The 24,962-nt window shown below is 31.3% G+C and overlaps 1 protein-coding gene across 1 annotated transcript in view; it reads left to right on the forward strand.

The window, feature by feature from the left end:
• LOC129920151 (carboxypeptidase D) overlaps positions 1-23,181 on the forward strand; it is a 45,644-nt gene extending 22,463 nt beyond the window's left edge. Inside the window, exons 7-15 of the mRNA XM_056001374.1 lie at positions 13,253-13,569; positions 16,013-16,335; positions 16,399-16,808; positions 16,862-17,123; positions 17,304-17,527; positions 17,726-17,878; positions 17,939-18,513; positions 21,052-21,504; positions 22,927-23,181. Of these exons, the coding sequence (XP_055857349.1) occupies positions 13,253-13,569; positions 16,013-16,335; positions 16,399-16,808; positions 16,862-17,123; positions 17,304-17,527; positions 17,726-17,878; positions 17,939-18,513; positions 21,052-21,504; positions 22,927-23,057 (2,848 nt within the window). The 3' untranslated portion in view covers positions 23,058-23,181. The remainder of the gene's footprint in view (positions 1-13,252; positions 13,570-16,012; positions 16,336-16,398; positions 16,809-16,861; positions 17,124-17,303; positions 17,528-17,725; positions 17,879-17,938; positions 18,514-21,051; positions 21,505-22,926) is intronic.
• The last annotated feature ends 1,781 nt before the right edge of the window (positions 23,182-24,962 follow it).

Below are 24,962 nucleotides of genomic sequence, written 5' to 3' on the forward strand. Positions count from 1 at the left end.
ACAAATTTTGATTTCGCTGTTTTGGCCCTTCGTTACCATTGAGTTTGACATGCCTGCCCTACACCGTAAAATATCACACAAAATCAGGTGGTTAGTGGAGAGAACGTTTTTTACATATGTATTATATTTATATGTTCTTTCATAAAAAAATATCATGTAATTAGAATTCCTTCTCGTTTTTTATAATTTTATATTTTTCCGAAAAATGACAAAAAGTAAACAGTGAGACATTATGTAAAAGCAAACATTGAGACATAAGATTTTTAAAAAGCAAACAGTGAGACATATAATTTAAAAAAAATCTATTATTTTAGAATGTTCAATATGATTTCGAAGTGTTTTTTCTTTCGTTTTTTTTTTTGGGCTTTTTGTTATTTTTATTTGAAAAAATGGGTTAAAGTAACATAAATTAATTATTTATATACTTGTCAATTACCTAATTATTTGACGTTTTCGTGTCTCACTGTCCGCACCTCTCCAGTACATCTCGAGTAAGGTAAGTGGCGTGGAAAATATCAAACAATCACCGTCTTTTAAAAATAAAATGCCTAGTTTAATATGAGTCTAGAGCTTTTTTCACGAGGTCTGTCTAATGATAAATTCCTTTAACACGTTGCGTTGGTTGATGTAGCATTTAGGGGAAGAGTCGACATGGAGACCAAATTTTTGTGAAATAAAATTTTTTAAAAATGCAGTTTTATTGCAATTGCTTCGAATATTACGTATGCAAAGTTCAATAAAAATTATTGGAGCTGTTTTCGATGTAAGGATAAAAAACCGAAATATATAGGTACCATTTATTTCCATTATACCTACGTACATATTTTTTGGGAAAAACTAAAAACGCAGTTATGTTAAAACTACAAACAGCATTCATTTTTAATAGTCCGGTCAAATTAGACTAAATAAGGGGGTGAGGTTACATAAATTCCCAGCAAGCTGAAAATTGGTAGGATTGTTGGAAGTACCATCATAAATAAAATTTAAAAAGTCCTCATCGATCCGAGTTGTGGAAAAAAATATACGGGGGGTCAAAGGTCAAAAAAATGGGTTTTTCACGATTTTTAGCAAAACGAAAAGTCTTATCAAAAAATTTTCAATGCGAAAATTGTAGACCAGCTTATTATCTATAAAAAGTGTCATGAAAAAAAAAATAGGTAGATTTATCCATCTGTGTCATAGTTCTCTTCCTCTTCAACTTCTTCTTGTTCTTGGTCCTGGATGCAAGTTAATAATGACACATCGCTTGTCTCCTCGTTGGTGTCAAATGAATCCTCAATTGTTGGTGATTCAACATTGGAGCACGACCGGTCTTCACAATTTGTGCATGCTACAGAACAAAACATTCCAACTTTTTTGCAACCACATTTAGCACTACATCCCTTTTTACAGTTGCAAAAAATTGTGTTCAGCTTTTTTTCCGGTGCAGGTGGGAATAATGTTGGAACAGGTTCTAGTGCATTGTTGACCAACTTCCAACCCCAGTCTTTTGGGTCTAGCTGATAACCAAGCCACACCTGAACTTGATAATATAGGCGTATAAGCCTAATCGCGAATTAGCCTAATCGCGAATAAGCCTAATCGCGTATGAGCCTAATCGCGTATGTGGGGTCTTAGTGTATTTTTACTTGTCTTACATCTTCAGTGGTGTAAAACCGTGATGCACGTATACATTTCTATTCTAAACAAAAATTCCCGGCGAAATAGTTTCGGAAGAAGTGCTCCCAATCTTAACCATGGGGGAACAAAATTCAAGCTTAAAGAGACTGAGATCTCGGGAAGTTTTCAGTTGGGATCCCTTCTCCAGAAAACATATCCCCCGGATTCTTGTTTAGAATAGACCTGATTATGACGATTACAACTCAAAATTTTTGAATCGTTATATCTCAAAAACGGTGGGTCTGAGCAAAAAAAGTGTCATGACACTTTTTATAGATAACACGGTGTTACAAAAATGAGGTTTTAAAATATACGCGGGCGGAGACCTATCAGGTTTTGTAGAGCTAGTCGCACTGAATACGAAACGGTATTTGAAAATCCCCTAACACCCCCAAAATCTGGAGTTACGGGCAAAAAAACGGTTTTTTGGACCTTCACCCATTGAAAAAATTCTAGCTTCGACAATTTTTTACCCATTTTCGATTTTTTTACAGTTTCTGATAGAAGATAAATATACCTTTTCAACAATGTATAAAACATGTAACTCGGTTAAACCACTTAGAATTTATAAGATGTCAAAGTTCAAAAATTCAATTTTTTTTGTCATTTGCCCAACTTCGGTATCAATTTAAAGTATATGTTTTCAAAACAACATGCAATTTAAAAAATATATTCTAAAACTATATCTATTTCCCAATTGATCGAGGTATTTTTTATGAAAATCACTTCAAAATTGGCTTAGAAAAAAAAATTTTTCGATTTCAACCCAGATACAGAAATTGGAACTTTTAGGTATAGAACAAAAATGTTGTTTCGGCACGTAGTAGGATAAGTTGGGCGCCAGGATTTGATGAAGGGTTTTTGTAGAGGAGCTCAATACAAACATTTTTTTTCTTTGGAAGGGGGGTCTATCTCCCCCCGTTTAGGTGGGAGGGGCATTTTTCTAAAAAAAAATTATCAAAATAAAAAAAATTATTAAAAAACAACGGCAGCACTTACAGTAATAAATGATACCATTTCCAAAAGGCAAAATTGTGCATTTGATTCTTATTTTTAAATCAATATAATATTCCCAATAGTTTTTGAAATAATCGATTTCAAAGTTAAAAATAGGGGAAACAAATTTTTTTAAAACTCATTTTATACTATTTTTGTCCAGACTGTGAATTTTAGTAAATAAATTACTTAAACAGAAAACTGCCTCAATTGATTCCTTATCGAACCGTGAAAACTATATGTTTCTATGTCTTCTAGTTTTTGGGAAAATTGAAAAATTATTTTATCAGATTTTTCTTTTTTCAAAATATTTTTTGTTTTTATTTGTTTTTATTTTTCAATTTTCTCAAAAACTAGAAGACATAGAAACATATAGTTTTCACTTTTTGATAAGGAATTAATTGAGGCAGTTTTCTGTTTAAGTAATTTATTTACTAAAATTCACAGTCTGGACAAAAATAGTATAAAATGAGTTTTAAAAAAATTTGTTTCCCCTATTTTTAACTTTGAAATCGATTATTTCAAAAACTATTGGGAATATTATATTGATTTAAAAATAAGAATCAAATGCACAATTTTGCCTTTTGGAAATGGTATCATTTATTACTGTAAGTGCTGCCGTTGTTTTTTAATAATTTTTTTTATTTTGATAATTTTTTTTTAGAAAAATGCCCCTCCCACCTAAACGGGGGGAGATAGACCCCCCTTCCAAAGAAAAAAAATGTTTGTATTGAGCTCCTCTACAAAAACCCTTCATCAAATCCTGGCGCCCAACTTATCCTACTACGTGCCGAAACAACATTTTTGTTCTATACCTAAAAGTTCCAATTTCTGTATCTGGGTTGAAATCGAAAAATTTTTTTTTCTAAGCCAATTTTGAAGTGATTTTCATAAAAAATACCTCGATCAATTGGGAAATAGATATAGTTTTAGAATATATTTTTTAAATTGCATGTTGTTTTGAAAACATATACTTTAAATTGATACCGAAGTTGGGCAAATGACAAAAAAAATTGAATTTTTGAACTTTGACATCTTATAAATTCTAAGTGGTTTAACCGAGTTACATGTTTTATACATTGTTGAAAAGGTATATTTATCTTCTATCAGAAACTGTAAAAAAATCGAAAATGGGTAAAAAATTGTCGAAGCTAGAATTTTTTCAATGGGTGAAGGTCCAAAAAAACCGTTTTTTTGCCCGTAACTCCAGATTTTGGGGGTGTTAGGGGATTTTCAAATACCGTTTCGTATTCAGTGCGACTAGCTCTACAAAACCTGATAGGTCTCCACCCGCGTATATTTTGAGTGTTACACCGTGTAATAAGCTGGTCTACAATTTTCGCATTGAAAATTTTTTGATAATACTTACCGTTTTGGTGAAAATCGAGAAAAAATCGTTTTTTTTGACCTTTGACACCGAGTAATTTTTTTTCCAGGTCTCGGATCGATGAGGACTTTTTAGGTTTTATTTATGATGGTGTTTCCAACAATCCTACCAAATTTCAGCTTGCTGGGAATTTGTGTAACCTCACCCCTTTTTTTGAGTCTTATTTGACCAGACTCATGGTACCGATAACTTCCTTATAACTCTAGGTATGACAAACCTTTTACCATTTTGAAATTCCTCTTAGTTGAGAGTATTTTTAAAAAAGGTGGCCACCTAGGTTCCTTTGATTTATTTTGTACCACAGTAGTTTAAAATTTTTCATAAAATACTTTTTTTTTCATTTTGCTCGAAAAACAGACTTCAAATTTTTTTTAAGAAAAATGTGCAATAGCTATGAAGTTTTTAAACTTAATATGTACTCAGCCAATTATTGTAAAAAATTATAAAAAAAAAAGAAATAAATAAAATTCATTCATTTGTGGTTGTAGTGAACGAAAACACAAGATGATAAAATTTAAAATACACTGAACGAAAAAAAGTCAATATTTTATGAACTGGTTGCGATAGCACTTTTTTATATCTGTTTTTGGAACAGTCATAAGTGTAGCTATCAGCCATTTTAGGGTTGTCCATTCCCTATCGGACACCCTGTTTATATTCAGACCTATTCTAAACAAAAATTCCCAGGGAAATTGTTTCGGGAGAATGGCTCCCAATCGGAAAAATGGAGAAAATTTCCTTTTTTTTTTTGCTTTCTCCATATTCTTAACCATTGAAGAACGAAATTCAAGCTAAAAGATAGTAAAATTTCAGGAACTTTTCTGTTGGGAGTTTTTTTTTCAAAATATGCCTGATTATGACGATTACAACTCAACTTCAACTTTTTGAATCGTTATATCTCAAAAACGGTGGGTCTGAGGAAAAAAAGTGTCATGACACTTTTTATAGATAATAAGCTGGTCTACAATTTTTGCATTGAAAATTTTTTGATAAGACTTTTCGTTTTGCTAAAAATCGTGAAAAACCCATTTTTTTGACCTTTGACCCCCCGTAAATTTTTTTCCACAACTCGGATCGATGAGGACTTTTTAAATTTTATTTATGATGGTATTTCCAACAATCCTACCAATTTTCAGCTTGCTGGGAATTTATGTAACCTCAAATGTCTAATTTGACCGGACTATAAGTAAGATATTAAAAAACAATATTGTAAATTACGAAAAAATCATCTGTACCAAATTTCCGTACCGTTTAGGCTGCACGTCATTACAAAACCTACTTTTTTGAGCTTCTCCATAATCGTAATGTTAGTTTTGATTAAAACCTCATTTTTTTTTGATAAAGCAAGTGAAAATTCAAAAAGGGCATATACAAATCTATTAGGTAAAAAGCAAACATAGGCATTAAGTAAAAATAAAAACAGGTTGATGTTTAGATCACTATAAACGCATTAAGCTACCAACAGCTTTTTAAAGTTTTCAGTTAACACTCTTCTACGATTGTCTATAAGAAGCGTCTTAAATGAGCTGAAAGATTCTCTACTTGAGCAGATACGAGTGGACCCGATTTAAAACTGTCGACGTTATTCGTTTCAATGTTTTCGAGAGGTCTGGAATTGCAGCATATATTTATTCAACTAGTTTTAGTCCCTGTTTTAAGTAAACAACAACTGTTATAAACTTTCTCAATACTTCATTTACGTTGTTGTCAAGTACCAGTCATTATTTACATTTGGAAACGCAAATGCAAATGAACCGGGAAATTTAATCGAAATCGTTAAAATCGTTTTTGAGAAAATTGGAATAACTCAAAGTAGTTATCTAGGAGGTACAAGTTTTAGGCAAGATAATTAACATATAAAATAAATTGCACGACTGGGGTCGCACGTACTTGCTCTTATGCTTAAAGTAACTATGATGTTAAAGCTTTTTATTCAAGAAATTTAAAATTTGATATTTTGAAGAAATTTCATAAGTAGTATAAAAAAATTAAATCTGTTTTTATAATTAATAAAACTCCGTTTTAAAATATCTTAAAAAAAAAAACAAATATGCCATTTTATTTCTCGTATAAAAAGGTATTTTTAGAAAAAAAATTTTGAAAATTGTAGGAGCCGTTTTTTAAAAAAATAATTTTTTATATATAAAATTTTTTTAACATTTTTCAAAAAAAAAGTTGGTATGCCATTTTGAAGAAATAATTAATTTACACATAAAAACTAAATTTCAAAATTTTTCATTGATCCGTTTTCAAAAAATTGATTTTTCAAAAAAAAATTTTGAAATATTTTTTAAAAAACCAAAAATGCGTTTTTTGAAAATTTTCTAAAATTTTAATATTATCTTTACTTACACACTTTTGTATAAAAATTTTCATTTAAATCGGGATCGAAAAATTTTTTTTTCTAAGCCAATTTTGAAGTGATTTTCATAAAAAATACCTCGATCAATTGGGAAATAGATATAGTTTTAGAATATATTTTTTAAATTGCATGTTGTTTTGAAAACATATACTTTAAATTGATACCGAAGTTGGGCAAATGACAAAAAAAATTGAATTTTTGAACTTTGACATCTTATAAATTCTAAGTGGTTTAACCGAGTTACATGTTTTATACATTGTTGAAAAGGTATATTTATCTTCTATCAGAAACTGTAAAAAAATCGAAAATGGGTAAAAAATTGTCGAAGCTAGAATTTTTTCAATGGGTGAAGGTCCAAAAAACCGTTTTTTGCCCGTAACTCCAGATTTTGGGGGTGTTAGGGGATTTTCAAATACCGTTTCGTATTCAGTGCGACTAGCTCTACAAAACCTGATAGGTCTCCACCCGCGTATATTTTGAGTGTTACACCGTGTAATAAGCTGGTCTACAATTTTCGCATTGAAAATTTTTTGATAATACTTACCGTTTTGGTGAAAATCGAGAAAAAATCGTTTTTTTGACCTTTGACACCGAGTAATTTTTTTTCCAGGTCTCGGATCGATGAGGACTTTTTAGGTTTTATTTATGATGGTGTTTCCAACAATCCTACCAAATTTCAGCTTGCTGGGAATTTGTGTAACCTCACCCCTTTTTTTGAGTCTTATTTGACCAGACTCATGGTACCGATAACTTCCTTATAACTCTAGGTATGACAAACCTTTTACCATTTTGAAATTCCTCTTAGTTGAGAGTATTTTTAAAAAAGGTGGCCACCTAGGTTCCTTTGATTTATTTTGTACCACAGTAGTTTAAAATTTTTCATAAAATACTTTTTTTTTCATTTTGCTCGAAAAACAGACTTCAAATTTTTTTTAAGAAAAATGTGCAATAGCTATGAAGTTTTTAAACTTAATATGTACTCAGCCAATTATTGTAAAAAATTATAAAAAAAAAAAGAAATAAATAAAATTCATTCATTTGTGGTTGTAGTGAACGAAAACACAAGATGATAAAATTTAAAATACACTGAACGAAAAAAAGTCAATATTTTATGAACTGGTTGCGATAGCACTTTTTTATATCTGTTTTTGGAACAGTCATAAGTGTAGCTATCAGCCATTTTAGGGTTGTCCATTCCCTATCGGACACCCTGTTTATATTCAGACCTATTCTAAACAAAAATTCCCAGGGAAATTGTTTCGGGAGAATGGCTCCCAATCGGAAAAATGGAGAAAATTTCCTTTTTTTTTTTGCTTTCTCCATATTCTTAACCATTGAAGAACGAAATTCAAGCTAAAAGATAGTAAAATTTCAGGAACTTTTCTGTTGGGAGTTTTTTTTTCAAAATATGCCTGATTATGACGATTACAACTCAACTTCAACTTTTTGAATCGTTATATCTCAAAAACGGTGGGTCTGAGGAAAAAAAGTGTCATGACACTTTTTATAGATAATAAGCTGGTCTACAATTTTTGCATTGAAAATTTTTTGATAAGACTTTTCGTTTTGCTAAAAATCGTGAAAAACCCATTTTTTTGACCTTTGACCCCCCGTAAATTTTTTTCCACAACTCGGATCGATGAGGACTTTTTAAATTTTATTTATGATGGTATTTCCAACAATCCTACCAATTTTCAGCTTGCTGGGAATTTATGTAACCTCAAATGTCTAATTTGACCGGACTATAAGTAAGATATTAAAAAACAATATTGTAAATTACGAAAAAATCATCTGTACCAAATTTCCGTACCGTTTAGGCTGCACGTCATTACAAAACCTACTTTTTTGAGCTTCTCCATAATCGTAATGTTAGTTTTGATTAAAACCTCATTTTTTTTTGATAAAGCAAGTGAAAATTCAAAAAGGGCATATACAAATCTATTAGGTAAAAAGCAAACATAGGCATTAAGTAAAAATAAAAACAGGTTGATGTTTAGATCACTATAAACGCATTAAGCTACCAACAGCTTTTTAAAGTTTTCAGTTAACACTCTTCTACGATTGTCTATAAGAAGCGTCTTAAATGAGCTGAAAGATTCTCTACTTGAGCAGATACGAGTGGACCCGATTTAAAACTGTCGACGTTATTCGTTTCAATGTTTTCGAGAGGTCTGGAATTGCAGCATATATTTATTCAACTAGTTTTAGTCCCTGTTTTAAGTAAACAACAACTGTTATAAACTTTCTCAATACTTCATTTACGTTGTTGTCAAGTACCAGTCATTATTTACATTTGGAAACGCAAATGCAAATGAACCGGGAAATTTAATCGAAATCGTTAAAATCGTTTTTGAGAAAATTGGAATAACTCAAAGTAGTTATCTAGGAGGTACAAGTTTTAGGCAAGATAATTAACATATAAAATAAATTGCACGACTGGGGTCGCACGTACTTGCTCTTATGCTTAAAGTAACTATGATGTTAAAGCTTTTTATTCAAGAAATTTAAAATTTGATATTTTGAAGAAATTTCATAAGTAGTATAAAAAAATTAAATCTGTTTTTATAATTAATAAAACTCCGTTTTAAAATATCTTAAAAAAAAAAACAAATATGCCATTTTATTTCTCGTATAAAAAGGTATTTTTAGAAAAAAAATTTTGAAAATTGTAGGAGCCGTTTTTTAAAAAAATAATTTTTTATATATAAAATTTTTTTAACATTTTTCAAAAAAAAAGTTGGTATGCCATTTTGAAGAAATAATTAATTTACACATAAAAACTAAATTTCAAAATTTTTCATTGATCCGTTTTCAAAAAATTGATTTTTCAAAAAAAAATTTTGAAATATTTTTTAAAAAACCAAAAATGCGTTTTTTGAAAATTTTCTAAAATTTTAATATTATCTTTACTTACACACTTTTGTATAAAAATTTTCATTTAAATCGGGTTAATTTTGTACGAGATATTCAGAAACGAAAAAAACCGTTCTATGACAGGTACCGTTAATAACGGTACAAAAAATATTTTTTTTATTTAAAAAGTTGGCCCTTATGTGTAGTACTACACACAAAAATTTTAATCAAAATCGTTAGAGCCGTTTTTGAAAAAAATTACCTTTTCTATTTCCGTTATATGGCAGGTACCGTTAGTTTTGGTCATAAAAAAAAAATTTCAATTTCCCCTCTAGGGAATCACCAAAAACTGCTAACTACCAAGTTTGAAGAAAATCACTTCACTCGTTTAGGCTGCAGCTCCAGATAGAGACAGACACACAGACAGACAGACAGACAGACAGACAGACAGACAGACAGACAGACAGACAGAATTGCCGGACCCACTTTTTTGGCATTCTCCATCATCGTAATGTCATGTAAAATTGTTATCTCGAGTTCGATTTTTTTTACGAATCCTAAACTTGCCCTATAGTACCTATATCGCAAGTAAAAAACGAACTTCGGAAATTACAAAAAATTATCTGTACAAAATTTCGAGCAAATTCATACATAGTTTTTTTTTAACCATATTTCCACTATCCGAATTTTTTGAGAACAAGAAAAAATGTAGTTTTGTAAGCATTCTTTACAGTGCCAGCGCAGCGTTAAGTATATCGAATTTAATCAAAATCGTTAAAACCGTTTTCGAGGAATATGCAAGTTTTCGAAAAAGTTGTATAGGAGGTAAATTTCTAGAAGAGGTATTACAAAACAAAATAAACAACCTTGGAAATTACGCAAAAACCATTTCTTATACCAAATTTCGAAAATCCGTCCACTCCTTTGTACTGCAGCATCATTAGCCGACGGACGTCATGAAGAAAACCTTTTTTGTCGACATCATCGTAATGTTAGTTCTGATAGAAATTATTTTGACACTAAACCAATACCTCTGCAAAGCAAATACAAAAAAAGCACGTATACGCCACAGTGCATGTGGACAACGTGCAAATAATTTACTTTAGCCTAGCTGCTAAATTGCTAACTCACCCTCATCGAAGTTAAATAAACTTTTGTACTCAATTATTGAACAAAATGTTCATCGTGCCATAGTTGAAGAAAATGTTGGAAAATTACGAACATTAAAAAGCATTTCATTCAAAATTATTTTTTGAGACTTTATACAGGGAGTCCCAAAAGTAATGGATCAAACGATATATGCTGATAGGCCAGTTTTAGGGATCTCAGAATTTGGTAACTTATTTATCCCATATTCTTGCAGTTTTCGATTTAATGCAGTTTTTGTGAAATTTGGAAAAATCCCAACTTTGCAACAGTATTTTGCTTCCTCCGCTCATAATTGATTTTTGTTTTTTACAATCCTTTCACTAAAACATTGCCTAATAATAAGAAATAAATCATTAATCAAAATTTGTTTTATTTTATACGCCATTTTGATGCAAATTAATTTACAGTTCCATGTTTTATAAAAACTCAATTTCTTACTTTTATCTCAGAACAACACCCTGAAAAAAATTTTTATGGTGTCACACAGGTTTATTATTTTGAAAACTTGTCGTGTTATTGCAGTTTTCAAAAATGTAAAAAAAAGTTTCCAAAGTTGAAGTTAAAACTAAAGATATTACAATTTAAATGCAACAAAACAGGTCTTTTCAGAGAAAAATAGCAAAGAAAAATAAACACAGTTTTATCGACTGTTGTTTGTTTATTTCTTTTTGAATAAAAGCCTCGATTTTTGTTTGTTATTTTGCTCTGAAAAATTAATTTGAAGCAAAATGGCGTATGAAATAAAAAATATTTCGATTAGTTAAATATTTTTAATTATTAGACAATGTTTTAGTGAAAGTCGGGATTTTCAAATTTTCACAAAAACCGCATTAAATCGAAAATCGTAAGGATTTGGGATGAACAAGTTACCAAATTCTGAGAGCCCTATCAGCATATTTCGTTTGATCCATTACTTTTGGGACACCCTGTAGCCTGTATATAGATACCGATAATCATTTTTATCAAAAAACAAAACCGACTTCAATGGATATGGTTTTTCTAATATCTCCTATGGCCATAACTGAACGAAATTGAAATGGGACCACATGGCACCCACCAGCTTTCCAATACAAGTAGAATTACCGCACACGATTACGATCATACGTTAACGTTTTTTTTATTGTTCTCTCTTTTTAATTAGTAGAAGATGATAGGGACACATAGCAACCATACGTTAACGAACGTATGCAGTAGTTCGACCCCAGACAATCAAGATAATTAAAATCACTATACCTGCAGAGTTCTTTCTCCCGTTATTTTTTTGGTTTTCGATGACCAGTGTTATTCAATGGTATATACAGCGTTGCCAACCCATTCACTCAAAATTATGCCTCACTTGAAAAAAAAAAAATGCCTTTTCAAATAAATTATGCCTCAATTTAGATTTCTTAGAAATTTTCTTAGAATTTAGAAATTAGCGACCAGTTTTTTTTCACCAATAAGAAATAATAGCATATTTGCAAGCGTTTTAGACATTTTTATAGCAACAAAATCGCTTTTTGCATATTCTTTTCTAGTAAAATTGATTAGTGTGCACAAAATTCTTTGAAAAATTAAAATCTACCAAGAGTTAAATGGCAAAAACGAATTATGTAAATAAAATTTCGAACAAATTGTATTTAAGATATATGTAATATATTAATTTTAAGTTTTTTTTATCAAAATATTCAAAAAACTATAAGAAATTTTTAAAACATAAATCAAGAGTGGAATGAAAAAATTATGCCTTTTTGTCAAAAAATAAGCCTCAATGCCTAAGCTAATAAAATTATGCCTAAAAGGCATAATTATGTCTCAGTTGGCATCGCTGGGTATATATTAGAATTTTTGTACAGCCTACTTTATGTAGTTCATTAATAAAAGATTTGTTAATACCTAATAGTTCGTAAAATATTTTTTGATTTCAAAATAAGGTAGGACCTTATTTTCCAAAACCGTCGGAGTAATTTTTGAGAAAAAATGTGGTGGTCATATGGTAGGTACATCATTTCTGATTTTTATACCGATTTCGATTTTTTAAGAACACTCCTCCTTATTCTTAGCATTTTACTCGTAAGACGAAAACAAAAACACATCTTATTAAGATTTCAACTGGTGGAGATTTTTCCAAGTATCTTAAAATGTATGAGCATTCTGGTAAGCTTGTTAACCACTTTTTTCTTTATTATTATTTTCCTCATAAGAATTAATTAATAAAACACTGTGTTAATCACACACATTCTTCTATATCCTGTCAAAAATAAACAATTTGCCCAAAAAATCGTAACATTAGCGAATGGTTTACGTATTAGGTAAATGACCAAGAAAAAATGTCGTCTCGCTCTTTTTATTTTTGTGACATCTTTTTTTTGCAAAATAAACAATTTAAAATCAGGACACTATAGCTTAATTTTTAATATTTTTCTCTGCCTTTTTCTGCCATGATACTCCTTTTTAATAAAAACAAAAAACAAAACCATTTGCCAAACAAATTTAACCTAAATTTAACCAGGTCCCAGAGCCCATTAAATTTTTAATCGCTGAAATTTTTTTATTCACCTCAATAGTGTCAATTGAAATCCTCAGAATTTAGAAACGGCTATGATCGACCAAAGAGAGGTCAATTAAATTACTTAAACTGAATTTATTTACGTACACCAGGTTGTCGTTAATCTAATGCCAATCCCAATTTATTAAAAAAATACCCTTTTTACTGTGTAACATATGTTAATTGATAACAATTTAGAATTTTTCGGCATCAAAATATGCAACATTCTGAGTGCAGATCTTTCTTGGCCTATATACATTTGAACTAGACTTAGTATTATTTATTATTATTATCATTTATTTTATTCTTTTTCATTTAGATTTATTCGGGATTTAAGTAGATCCTATCCATCAATAACAAGATTATACACAATCGGAAAAAGTGTTCAAGGACGAGATTTGTGGGTAATGGAAATTTTCGCAAAGCCCGGAGAGCATATCCCTGGTGTTCCAGAATTCAAATACGTAGCCAATATGCATGGGAATGAAGTGGTTGGACGAGAAATGCTACTTTATCTTGCTAAATATTTGTGTGAGCATTATTTGCAAGATGAAAGAATAACAAAAATTGTAAATAGTACCCGTTTACATTTTCTGTTCAGTATGAATCCGGATGGCTACGAAATAGCCAAAGCAGGTTATTATTATTTTTTTTTTTAATTTAATAGGTACAAGTCCAGAAAAGATTTTCTTATTTCAACAGTATGAGATTTGGTTTGAGGTTATCTAGATCTAGCAACCTAGACTTAAATTTGAGAACTATTGTTAAGCTTGTTAAGTTCTTAAAGTTCGGTCAAGATAGTGTTTGTTTAATAATAATAATTTTAACTAAATGCCTATAAGACCTAAGGTCTTTTAAACGCATACACGTCACTAGTTAGAAGGAATAGAAAGATAGGAATGAATTTTTGTTGGTACAGTGAATTGAGAATACGATGATTACTACCTCATATATGTAATTCGAATTCCACGGGTGGCGTCCAAGCTGGGGGATAAATAAAAGAATGCTGCCTTTGGTAGGGCTCGAACCCACACCTCCAGGTTAGCATTCAAGCACTACATCCACTGCACCATTGCCACCCGCGTCTAGTCTATTAAAGATACCGTAAAACATTATCTTCTGTAGTATGACATGCGTAGGAAAGTAGTTAAGCAATGATCTACGTGCGAAGCGTGTGAAAGCAAGCCGATCGATGATTTAATCCAAAGAAAGACCCTAGCCATGCTTTTCCTTATTGTTGTGATTGACTCATAAATAACCGGCTTAGTAATAGTTTGATATAACATCGCATACAAGATAGAATATTAATATTGTGTGCTGATCAAATAAGTCAAGCACCCGCAATTTTAGCTCTCGTAGAAAAATCTCTCCAAAATTTTGACAAAGTAAATTTTCAACCGAGTTGGGTCCAGATAAAAAATCAAATTTTCGTTTCCAACTGTTCAATTTGTATCTATAAAAATTAACCGGCCGGAAAAAAATGGAGAAAAAAAGAGAAAAAATGACGGGTTACGTAGAAAAGACTGTCAAACAATTTTTTTTGTTTGTAAACGTCATGACGCATCATAAGAAAATAGGTTTTGAAAAAAAAAAATGATTTAAAAATTATTTTATTATAAGATAATAATACTACCTATCTCATAGTATACATAGATTAAAAGACAAAGATTATAAGATTTTACATATTTACATATTATATCAGTTTGTTTTGAGAAAACGAAATAATTATTTGAGTCCAATTATAATTTACAAAAAAAGAAGCTAAAAGAATTACGTAAAGGAAGAAGATGGCGTCTTTTTTACGTGAATGGAGCCGGGCTTCATCGATTTATGAATCGTAGAATAATGGATCGAAGGTCAATTTTTACTCATTTTATTTAAATGCCGATTTATTTTTTAATCGATTTCAAAAATGTAGGCATTCAATTTGAAATCTCAACAAAATGTCGGTAATTTCTTAGAAAATTTCGACCAAAATATTGATTTTGGCAATCGATTTTTTAAAATCGACATTTATGGCGTTTTTAATTGGCAATCTGGAAGCAAAAAAAAGCAATCTGGAAGCGTTCAATTGGGCAAAACTGACAGTTCTGATTCTGAAAAAAAGAGAATTTCTCTTCTGGTTTTAAAAACAGAATCAGAAGCAGAATCACTCACACATTCATAGATTTAAATGTGAGATGTCACACTTGACCAAAAAACAAAAACAAATGGAATTTGGCGCGTTTACACATATATGTGACACATCTCAAACTCAACCAATACATTCACACCAAACTTCAGATTCTTCGGAATAAAAAAAACTGTTCAATTGGGATTCCGAATCGAAGAACAATTCCGGATTGCCAATTAAAAACGCCATTATAGAGTAGATTTATCAGCCCAACCCAAAATGACAGCTACGATTTAACGACATCTGTGTATTAGGCTTTACCACACAAAACTTAGTGCTTACTTATTTTTAATCACATGATTAATACCAAGGGCGAAATCGGCTAACGAGATAGTCGATAGTTAATAGTCAAATAATGATAATTTTGCTTCAAAAATCGTCGATTTTGATTATCAATTATCGACTTTCGCGTTAACCGATTTCATTTCACATTAATCAAGCAAAGAACTGTGAACCTTATGGCTTGACCACACCACCGGAAAGGTATTAGGTAGGAGTACAGGTAACTGTATGAATAGAGTTCCACACATGAACGTTGAAGTTCCAGTTTGAAATTGTTTTCATACAATTCAATTACCCGTACCACTACCGCATACCTCTTCGGTGTGGTCAAGCCTTTAAGCTTAGAAGATTAGGGGTAGATTACAATAATACACAATTATGGGAAAATAATTATAGGTAAAATTATGGGAGTATACAAAACTATAAATAAAATACATCAAATTAATAGACAGGATAACATTTTAAGCATGAATATAAAGTATTCACCTGAAACCAATATTTTGATCCTTGAAGTAAGAAAATTCTTTTGTGCTCCCGTTCTACATACATATATTGTTGATGATAATATATGTATGTATTTGTATATCATAGTTGCTAGGTAATAACATTCAAAATGATTCTTAGGTGATAAGATAAGCGCTGTTGGCCGAGCGAATATTCATGATGTCGACTTAAATAGAAACTTTCCTGATCAGTATGGTACTGATACTTTTAATCAAAAACAGGAGCCAGAAGTAAAAGCGGTCATGAATTGGACACTTTCATTACCATTTGTATTATCGGCAAATCTTCATGGCGGCTCTCTCGTTGCTAACTATCCATTCGATGATAATTCTTATGATTTTCAAGATCAAATCAATAAATTAAGGATTGGAATGGCAGGCCGAAAGGCAAATCCCACCGATGACAACAAGCTGTTTCAACATTTGGCTAAAGTTTATTCCCATGTAAGCGTAAAACCAATTTATTATAAATAAATATTTTTGTTTACTGTTTGTTATATGTTTTAGGCACATCCAACAATGCACTTGGGCAAACCATGTCCACTTTTTAAAAGTGAAATTTTTCCAGATGGCATTACAAATGGCGCCCAATGGTATAGCGTGACCGGAGGAATGCAGGATTGGAATTATGTTCACGCTGGTGTGCTTGAAATAACTCTCGAATTGGGTTGTGACAAATTTCCAATGGAATCAGAACTACCAAAGTATTGGGAAGACAATCGAGAACCACTACTTCAGTTTATCGAACAAGTTCAATGTGCAGTGCATGGGTATATACGAAGTTCAATAGGTACTCCAATTTCAGGAGCTATAATATCACTTGATAATGCAAGTCACACTTCATACAGTGCGTTACAAGGTGACTATTGGAAGTTGGTCACGCGAGGAAAACACAACTTTACTATCATAGCTGATGGGTAAAATTCATTTTTTTTGAATGTCTTCAAATCAAAAACTTATTTTTTCACAGTTTTGAAATACACCACCAAGAATTTAATATTCCGGATGATGGACCCTGTGGATTACAGCTTGATATAGCTCTGATGCGAGATGACCCTCAACATTGGGCTTCAGCTCATGATTTTAGAATCATAGAAAATGTTGTTCACACTCGGTATCATACCAATCGAGAAATAAAAAGACAAATGGCAGAGTTAGAAAGCAAAAATGTTGGCATTGTAAGCGTGGAGCATTCCGAGTATGATTTTCAATCCCTTAAAATTAGCAATGAGGTAAAATGATGAGAGGGGTTATAACTATAAACCATCTTGAATATTTCGGCAAATTTATTTTCATAAAAAAAAATCCAAATCAAACCGAACAGTAAATAAAATAAGAGGATCCAATAGTTTTACCCCTCTTTTGTATATAATTATATTGTTTTCGAGCAAATAATAGTTCGTCACAAATAGATCGGTTCACCAGAAGAAACAAAATATAAGATCCTTATTATAAGTTCTTTATTCGATGCAACTTCACCTATGGGCAGAGAAATGGTGTTAAATTTGGGAAGACATTTAGTTGAAGGATTTCGCATCCAAGAACCACCGATTTTAAAGATCTTAAATAACAGCGTTGTTCATTTACTGCCAATTATGGAAAATTTCGAAGAAACTTTTACTATTTTTCAAAACAAGTAAGTTTCAATTGGAATAGCAAGTTCAAGTTTCTGAAATCTCACAGATACTTATTCTTGTTTCTCAGATAAAAGAATTAGAATCTATTTGATTTCTCAGTTAAAGTAAAAACAAAAGTGGTTATTTATCAGCTAAAAACTGGATTTGGCTGAACTTTAGATACGTTTTATATCGAGTCTGTAATTTTTCAATTTCAGCAAAACTGTATGCGACCCTGTCATAGGTCATGAACTAGCAGAGAGAATTCTCGACCCAGAATCAGAAAAACGAAGGGATGCATTCCTTCAAATGCTAGCAAGAGAGCAATTTGATTTAATTTTGTCCTTTACGGCAGGAAATTATGAGTTAATGTAAGAACTTATCTTTAATAAATTTGAGCATCTACATATCTTGTTATATATTTTTTAAAGGTACCCACAACAGCCGCTGTATGAAAACGTTGCAAGAGTGATAGAAAAAACGGAAATACCTTACTTGCGACCAGAATGCCCGTTAACATCAACACGTACAGCTCAAGAAGAATACACCCAACGAATAACGAATCTTTTCTATAAAATGTATAATGTACCATTATTAAGTCTTGGCATTTCATGCTGTCGAATGCCCACCCAAGATCAACTGGCATCTGTGTGGAGGGAAAATATTGAGAGAATAATGAATTTTATGCATTTAATTGATGTTGGTATAAAAGCACGTGTTCAATCAGAGAGAGGTGAACCTTTGCGTAATGCCTTCGTTAAAATAAAAGAATCTGACAAAATCTATAACGTTAGCAAAAACCTTGCTCAAATTAAGATAATACTTGCTCCAAGTGAATATGATCTAGAAATCTATTGCGAGGGCTATGACACAAAAACGCTTCGTGTGAACGTTGTTAAAGATCAGTTAGTTGACCTTGAGGTAGTATCACTAAGCCCAAATAACATGGTTGGAGGCAAAGCCGAAGTGAGTGAACTAAATATGGACAGACTCGGTAGCATTTCCGGTAAGTTAGAAAATTCATTTTGATCAAGATTTTTTGAATCGTTTATTTCGTTTTAAGAATTTATGCACTAAAAAAAAAATGATATTAGCATTCTTAGTTGAGCTTTCAATTAGCGTTAAAATGCCATGTTTAACTATAGCTACAAAATATTTTAATGGATCAGTTTCACCTTCACAGAATTTTTAAATATCTATTTTGAAAAAAAAAAACCGTGAAACTTGTTAAATTGGTTTTACAACCACCCAAATTAGTTTATACGTTTTAATTGAATAAAATTTTATTCGTTTTTTACCTATTTTAAAGATGCAGATCTGTAGAATTTTTTCATAACCAACAAAAATTTCTTTAAAAAATTACACATACGCCACAGTGACCGTTGATCATTTACAAGCAAAAAAACCGAATTTAAAAAATATTTTTTCTCTTTTAATCATAGTAGAAATGTATTCTCTTCAGTAATAAATAAATATAAAAAAAACAACATTCCTATGTTAATGCATAGGAAACTAAAAGTCAATCACTTAACAATTTGGAGGGTAAGAGTTGAAAAAATTATAAAACAAATTTTTTAAAGCACCCTAATGTACAGTCTGTTTTTCCGTTATCTTACACTATGATCAATTCCTCATGGTGTAATGTGCTATGGATTATGATGCCAGAGGTCTGAGTTCGTATCCTAGCCTGCACCATCTAACAAAAAAGAACTGCGCTAAATTGTTCTTAAAATCTTCATAAATATTTAAACAGAAATTTCAGAAAAATCAGCGCCAAAGTCCAACTGAGATACACTAAAAAAAACTTAATTTTCTCTAAATAATCCATTAAACTGTTTTTTACTGCCTTTTCAAATATCTTCGAAAATACCTACAGAAAGTAGAGAATTTGGCCTATATAATTATTCACTTCATTTTGTTTTAAATCTTCTGGGAATAATACCTGTAAGAATACAATGTTTATGTTTAAAAAAATTTACTTCTCGGTCGTTTTGAGATAACTTACTATAGGAATTCCAGAACATCAAATTAAAACCTACCGTTTTTAAAATAAAAAATGTTGTGAACTTTGACCCCTAATAATGGGACCAGCGGACAGAGTTAACTTCAGGACTTTTCACAGATTGTATACCACCCTAACACCAAACTGTATACCGGAATTCAGCCTGTTACAAATTTTTTCCTTTCTTTGACTCGTGTTTTTCTTAAAAGCAGATTAAAAATTGTAAATTAATACGCCCCATTAATTTTACGAGTGAGGCCTACACAGAGAAAAATAGACCACATAAAATAGAACAAAAAGGAAACCTTATTAAAACAATCGGGGTTTCCTTATTGTTTTAAAATCTGCACTTGTAGGGTTTTGAAAAGAAAAAAAAAAAAAACGACGATCAGGCCGGAAATCGAACTGGAGACTTCAAATCATTAGTCGCACACCCTACCACCTGAACTAACCCGCTATGAAAATATTGATCGCGATTTTTGTTCTAGTGCCAAGTTGCAAAAAAAAAATAACCTTTTAATCAAATCTTATTAATCGTTGCTTTTAATAAGATTTCCTCATAAAACATATGGGCAGTAAAACAATATGGCAATGTGTTAGTTTTTAGGTGGACATATTTTTCTCTGTGTAGGACCTTTGGCTGTAAAGTGCTTGAATACTTTTATGTCTGTTCATCATGTTTGTTCTGTAATTTTCGCTTTTGTGCCGAAGATAAATCTTAACTTAATTTTGGTAAGCATACTAACTGCAAAGAAGTCGTTTTAAATACAACTTAAAGAAAGGAAAGCTTCAGCTTCAGCTTCTGACACTTGATACCTTATTCTTCTTCTTCTTCTTCCTTTTTCTCGGCGCTGTTATGATCTCGATGTCGAGGGGATCATAACTATCCCACGTAACTGCTTCACACTAGTGATCCGCCTGTGGGGTTCGCCGGGTTGACCTCAGAAATCGGCGGCAAGCCTCCCGGTTTTGTATTGTTCCATTTCTAAGGCCAACTGAATGCTGGTGGTTTTGCATTTGCTTGTACCAGGAGTTTTTAGGCCTAACTTTCTTTCTATTTCGTAGACAGACTGACAGACACTTGATACCTTATTCGATGAAAGAAAAACAGTTTTAAAACAATTTAGTTCAGTTTACGGCGAACCTGTAAAACTTATTGTGTTTTTAATCAATTTCTTTTTTTATTTCCATTCAAATACAACACACTCTATTTCAATTCGAATCACTTTTATTCCCACAACAGTTGTAGCAAAACGAACTTTGATGTTAATGTCATAATCAGAAAATGGTCCACAAAAGTTAAGTAGTTAAGTTAATTGAAGAAAATTATGATGCAGATTTTCCAGCGCAAGAACAATTTTTCATAACCAACAAAAATTGATTTAAAGAGTTACACATACGCCACAGTGACCTTTTTTTTAAATCGAATTGAGTTTTGTTGAGTATCTTTTGGTCATCTCAGTAAACAAGAGAATTATATGTATAAGTGATGACGAACTCTTATTTCAGCTACTAAAATATTTTTTTTTTCTTTCTTTAAAGGATTTGTGTTGGATTTAGACAATCGCCCAATAAAGCATGCCAAAATTTATACAAAAATTAACAATAAAGCATCATATACAAATTTCACTAACAGCGAAGGAGAGTACAGTCTGCGCAACGTTCCATTAGGTAGTTTTAAAGTTGATGTTGTGGCGCCTGGCCATTTCTCTTATTCACAAATCGTACCAGTAAGGGAGAAAAATAACATCACAGTTTTCCGTTTGAAAAAAGATGAACGCGTTATGGGTATACCACGCTTAATATTTGTCTCAATAGCTGGATTGGTGCTGATATTTGCCGTGATCGCTTGTTCGTTTCTAATTCAATGCATGCATTCGAGAAAGAATCGTGTTAAAAGGTACTACAATTTCTCACTTCTTCCGCAAAACGCGAAGGAACTATTTGAAGATGACGACGACGCTGAAACTGAACTCTTCCGCTCTCCAGTGAAAAGTTCGTATTACACATTTTTGTGTTATTTAAATTTGTTTTTGATAGTCCAGTAATTTTAGGTTTTATCTGCGGAAAAATTCCTACTAGGCTGAATTTTGGTATACAGCTTAATGATGGCTTTATTATGAAGATGTGAAAAATCGACATTGATATCGTGTCCGCGTTAAGAGTTATAGGGGTCAAAAGGTCACAAAAACTGGTTTTTCACGATTTTCAGCAAAACGGTAAGTCTTATCAAAAAATTTTCAATGCAAGAATTGTAGACCAGATTATTATATATAAAAAGTGGCATGACACTTTTTTTCCTAAGACCTACCGTTTCTTAGGTATAACGATTCAAAAAGTTGAAGTTTAGTTGTAATCGTCATAATCCTATTCCTGAAAAAAAAACTCCTAACTGAAAAGTTCCTGAAATTTCATTATTTTTTTAGCTTGAATTTCGTTCCTCAACTGTTAAGAATATGGGGAAACCAAAAAAAAATGGAAATTTTCACCATTTTTCCGATTGGGGCCCTTCTCCCGAAACCATTTCCCTGGGAATTTTTGTTTAGAATATGTCTGAAAATATACAGGGTGTGCAATAGAGAATGAACAACCCTAAAACGGCTTATAGCTACACTTATGATTGTTCTTAAAACAGATAGAAAAAAGTTCTATCGCAACCAGTTCATAAAATATGGACTTTTTTTCGTTCAGTGTATTTTAAATTTTATCATCTTATGTTTTCTTTCACTACAACCACGAATGAATGAATTTTATTTATTTCTTTTTTTTTATAATTTTCTACAATAATTGGATGAGTACATAAACACTTTAAAAATTTCATAGCTATTGCACATTTTCGTAAAAAAAATTTTGAAATCTGTTTTTTGATGCAAAATGTAAAAAAGGTATTTTATGAAAAATTTTAAACACCTGTGGTATAAAATAAATCTATAGAAACCTAGGTGGCCATCTTTCTTAAAAATATTCTCCTTATACCAGAATATTTTAAAGAAAGTTGGCCACCTAGGTTTCTATAGATTTAGGAGTTTTTTTTTCAGGAATAGGATTATGACGATTACAACTAAACTTCAACTTTTTGAATCGTTATACCTAAGAAACGGTGGGTCTTAGGAAAAAAAGTGTCATGACACTTTATATATATAATAATCTGGTCTACAATTCTTGCATTGAAAATTTTTTGATGAGACTTACCGTTTTGCTGAAAATCGTGAAAAACCAGTTTTTGTGACCTTTTGACCCCTATAACTCTTAACGCGGACACGATATCAATGTCGATTTTTCACATCTTCATAACAAAGCCGTCATTAAGCTGTATACCAAAATTCAGCCCAGTAGGAATTTTTCCGCAGATTGGGCTTAAAAATGACTAAAATGACTGGGCTATGATGAATGTATTTGTTTTGCTTTTAATTTCAGAAAATATGACTTTGAAACCATATTATGATGAAGATTTGCCAGTTTTTAATAGCGATGATGAAGAAAACAGCTGTGAAGACGAAGAGGATATTGTAATACTGAACCAAAATAGCAAGAATTTTGAAAGATGATTAAATTTCTTATTAATTATTTCACTGAGTGCACAATAATTTGTTGATCTTATTTTAAAATGTTAAGTCTTAAATTAAAATAATCTCATTTATCTATACAATAAAATAATTTATACATAATTTGTATGATGAGTTGTCTATTCAATAAGTGCAGCGGTTTTTGACGTGATAACGTCTTATAAATCGATGAACCATAGCAGCATCCATGAAAGAGTGACGCCATTTTCGCCTGTCCGTCTGAAACATTGAATAAGAAGTACAGGAAGGGGTGTTTATCCAAATAAGTGAAGCCGCTTTTTATTAGTGTGAGTTGTACAGATGCACATGTATTGGTAAAGGGTCGGAGTGCAGATATATTGTTCACTCAAGGGGAGCCAACAGAAATGTAACTGGTCTCGTGAGAGACTTCCGTATAAGTGCTATTTTTCAGTATATACGAATTTTAAACTGTTTTTTTTCCTAAAATAAAAACAGACTGAAAATTGTTTTAAATTCATTAAGATTAGCTGAAACATTGGCGGTCAATGATTGCATCGCCTTGTCATCACCAATAAGAGTGAGTTCGCTCCTGGAAAACGAGCTCGAAATTTGACAGATTATATAAAATTTTTGACAGTTTATATAAATTTTTTTTTTTTAATTTGTTTGTGGCTTCACTCACCAACTCTATGGGTGTGATATACACCCCTTCCTGCACTTCTTATTCAATGGTCTGAAATTTTTAGCAGTGTGGAATAAATTTCAATTTTTTCTTAGTCTCTGCGTTTAGAAATATCTATTTTTGAAAAACACCTACTTTTTTAGGGGTATTTTAAGAACACTAGGTTTTGGTTATGCGCATTAGGGTGTCCGTTATTTCCCAAAGTGATGTTTTCGGGGGAGACACCCCCTTGATCGAAAGTTTAGGGCCTAAATAAGGGGAATTTAGCAAAAAAAATTTTTGGAGGTCATTAACCCGTGCCCATAGGGTCATACTTTCCCCATACAAATTTGTATGGGAAATTTTTAACTCATACATAAAATTTTTTTTCTCTCGAGTTAAAACATCTTTTTTTAAAATGTTTGATAATTCTGGTTGGAAAACAGTTACTTTAAAAGATCAAATTCAAAATTTTCCAGTAAAATATTTTTTTAATTTTCGGAAAAAAATAAATTTAAACGTATAAAAACGGCAAAAATTTCAAATAAAAATTTAAAAAATTAAATTTTTTGATTTATACACACATTTTTGAATGCAATACTTGAAAATATTTAAAAACCAATGATAGGAGGTGTACTTTGAGAAAAATTAAATAAAACGTAAAAGCAAGAACTACGAAAACAGCTAATAATTTCAAAAACCGAAATAAAATATAAAAAATTTTAACGGGAAATTTTGAATGTGATCTTTTAAAGTAACTGTTTTCCAACCAGAATTATCAAACATTAAAAAAAAAAGATGATTTAACTCGAGAGAAAAAAAATTGTATGTATGAGTTAAAAATTTCCCATACAAATTTGTATGGGGAAAGTATGACCCTAGAGCATCGGTTCTCAACCTGTGGTCCGCGGACCCCTGGGGGTCCGCAAAAAATTTCAGGGAGTCCGCGTCAGCTTTTCCATAAAGCATCAGAAAAACGTATTTAACATTATTCTAATGTGAAGATCAACAAACTTTGTTCTTTTTATCTTTTTAACTAATTTCCTTGTATTGCATTTTCTTACCCCTCTCAATAAAAGCATAAAAGGTGCATGAATCTAATTTTAATTACTAAAAGATCACGAAGTGCTTTTCTATTATGTAATGACATATGGGCTTGCTGTCTTGCTGCTAGAGCGAAAACTAATTTTCTGTAAATTCAAAATTCTACCCCCTGCTAAACTCATTGTTTTTTTTTTAAATATATTTTCCCACCGCTAGAGGTC

Source organism: Episyrphus balteatus, chromosome 4, assembly GCF_945859705.1.
Source record: "Episyrphus balteatus chromosome 4, idEpiBalt1.1, whole genome shotgun sequence".
In the NCBI taxonomy this organism is placed as follows: Eukaryota; Metazoa; Arthropoda; class Insecta; order Diptera; family Syrphidae; genus Episyrphus; species Episyrphus balteatus.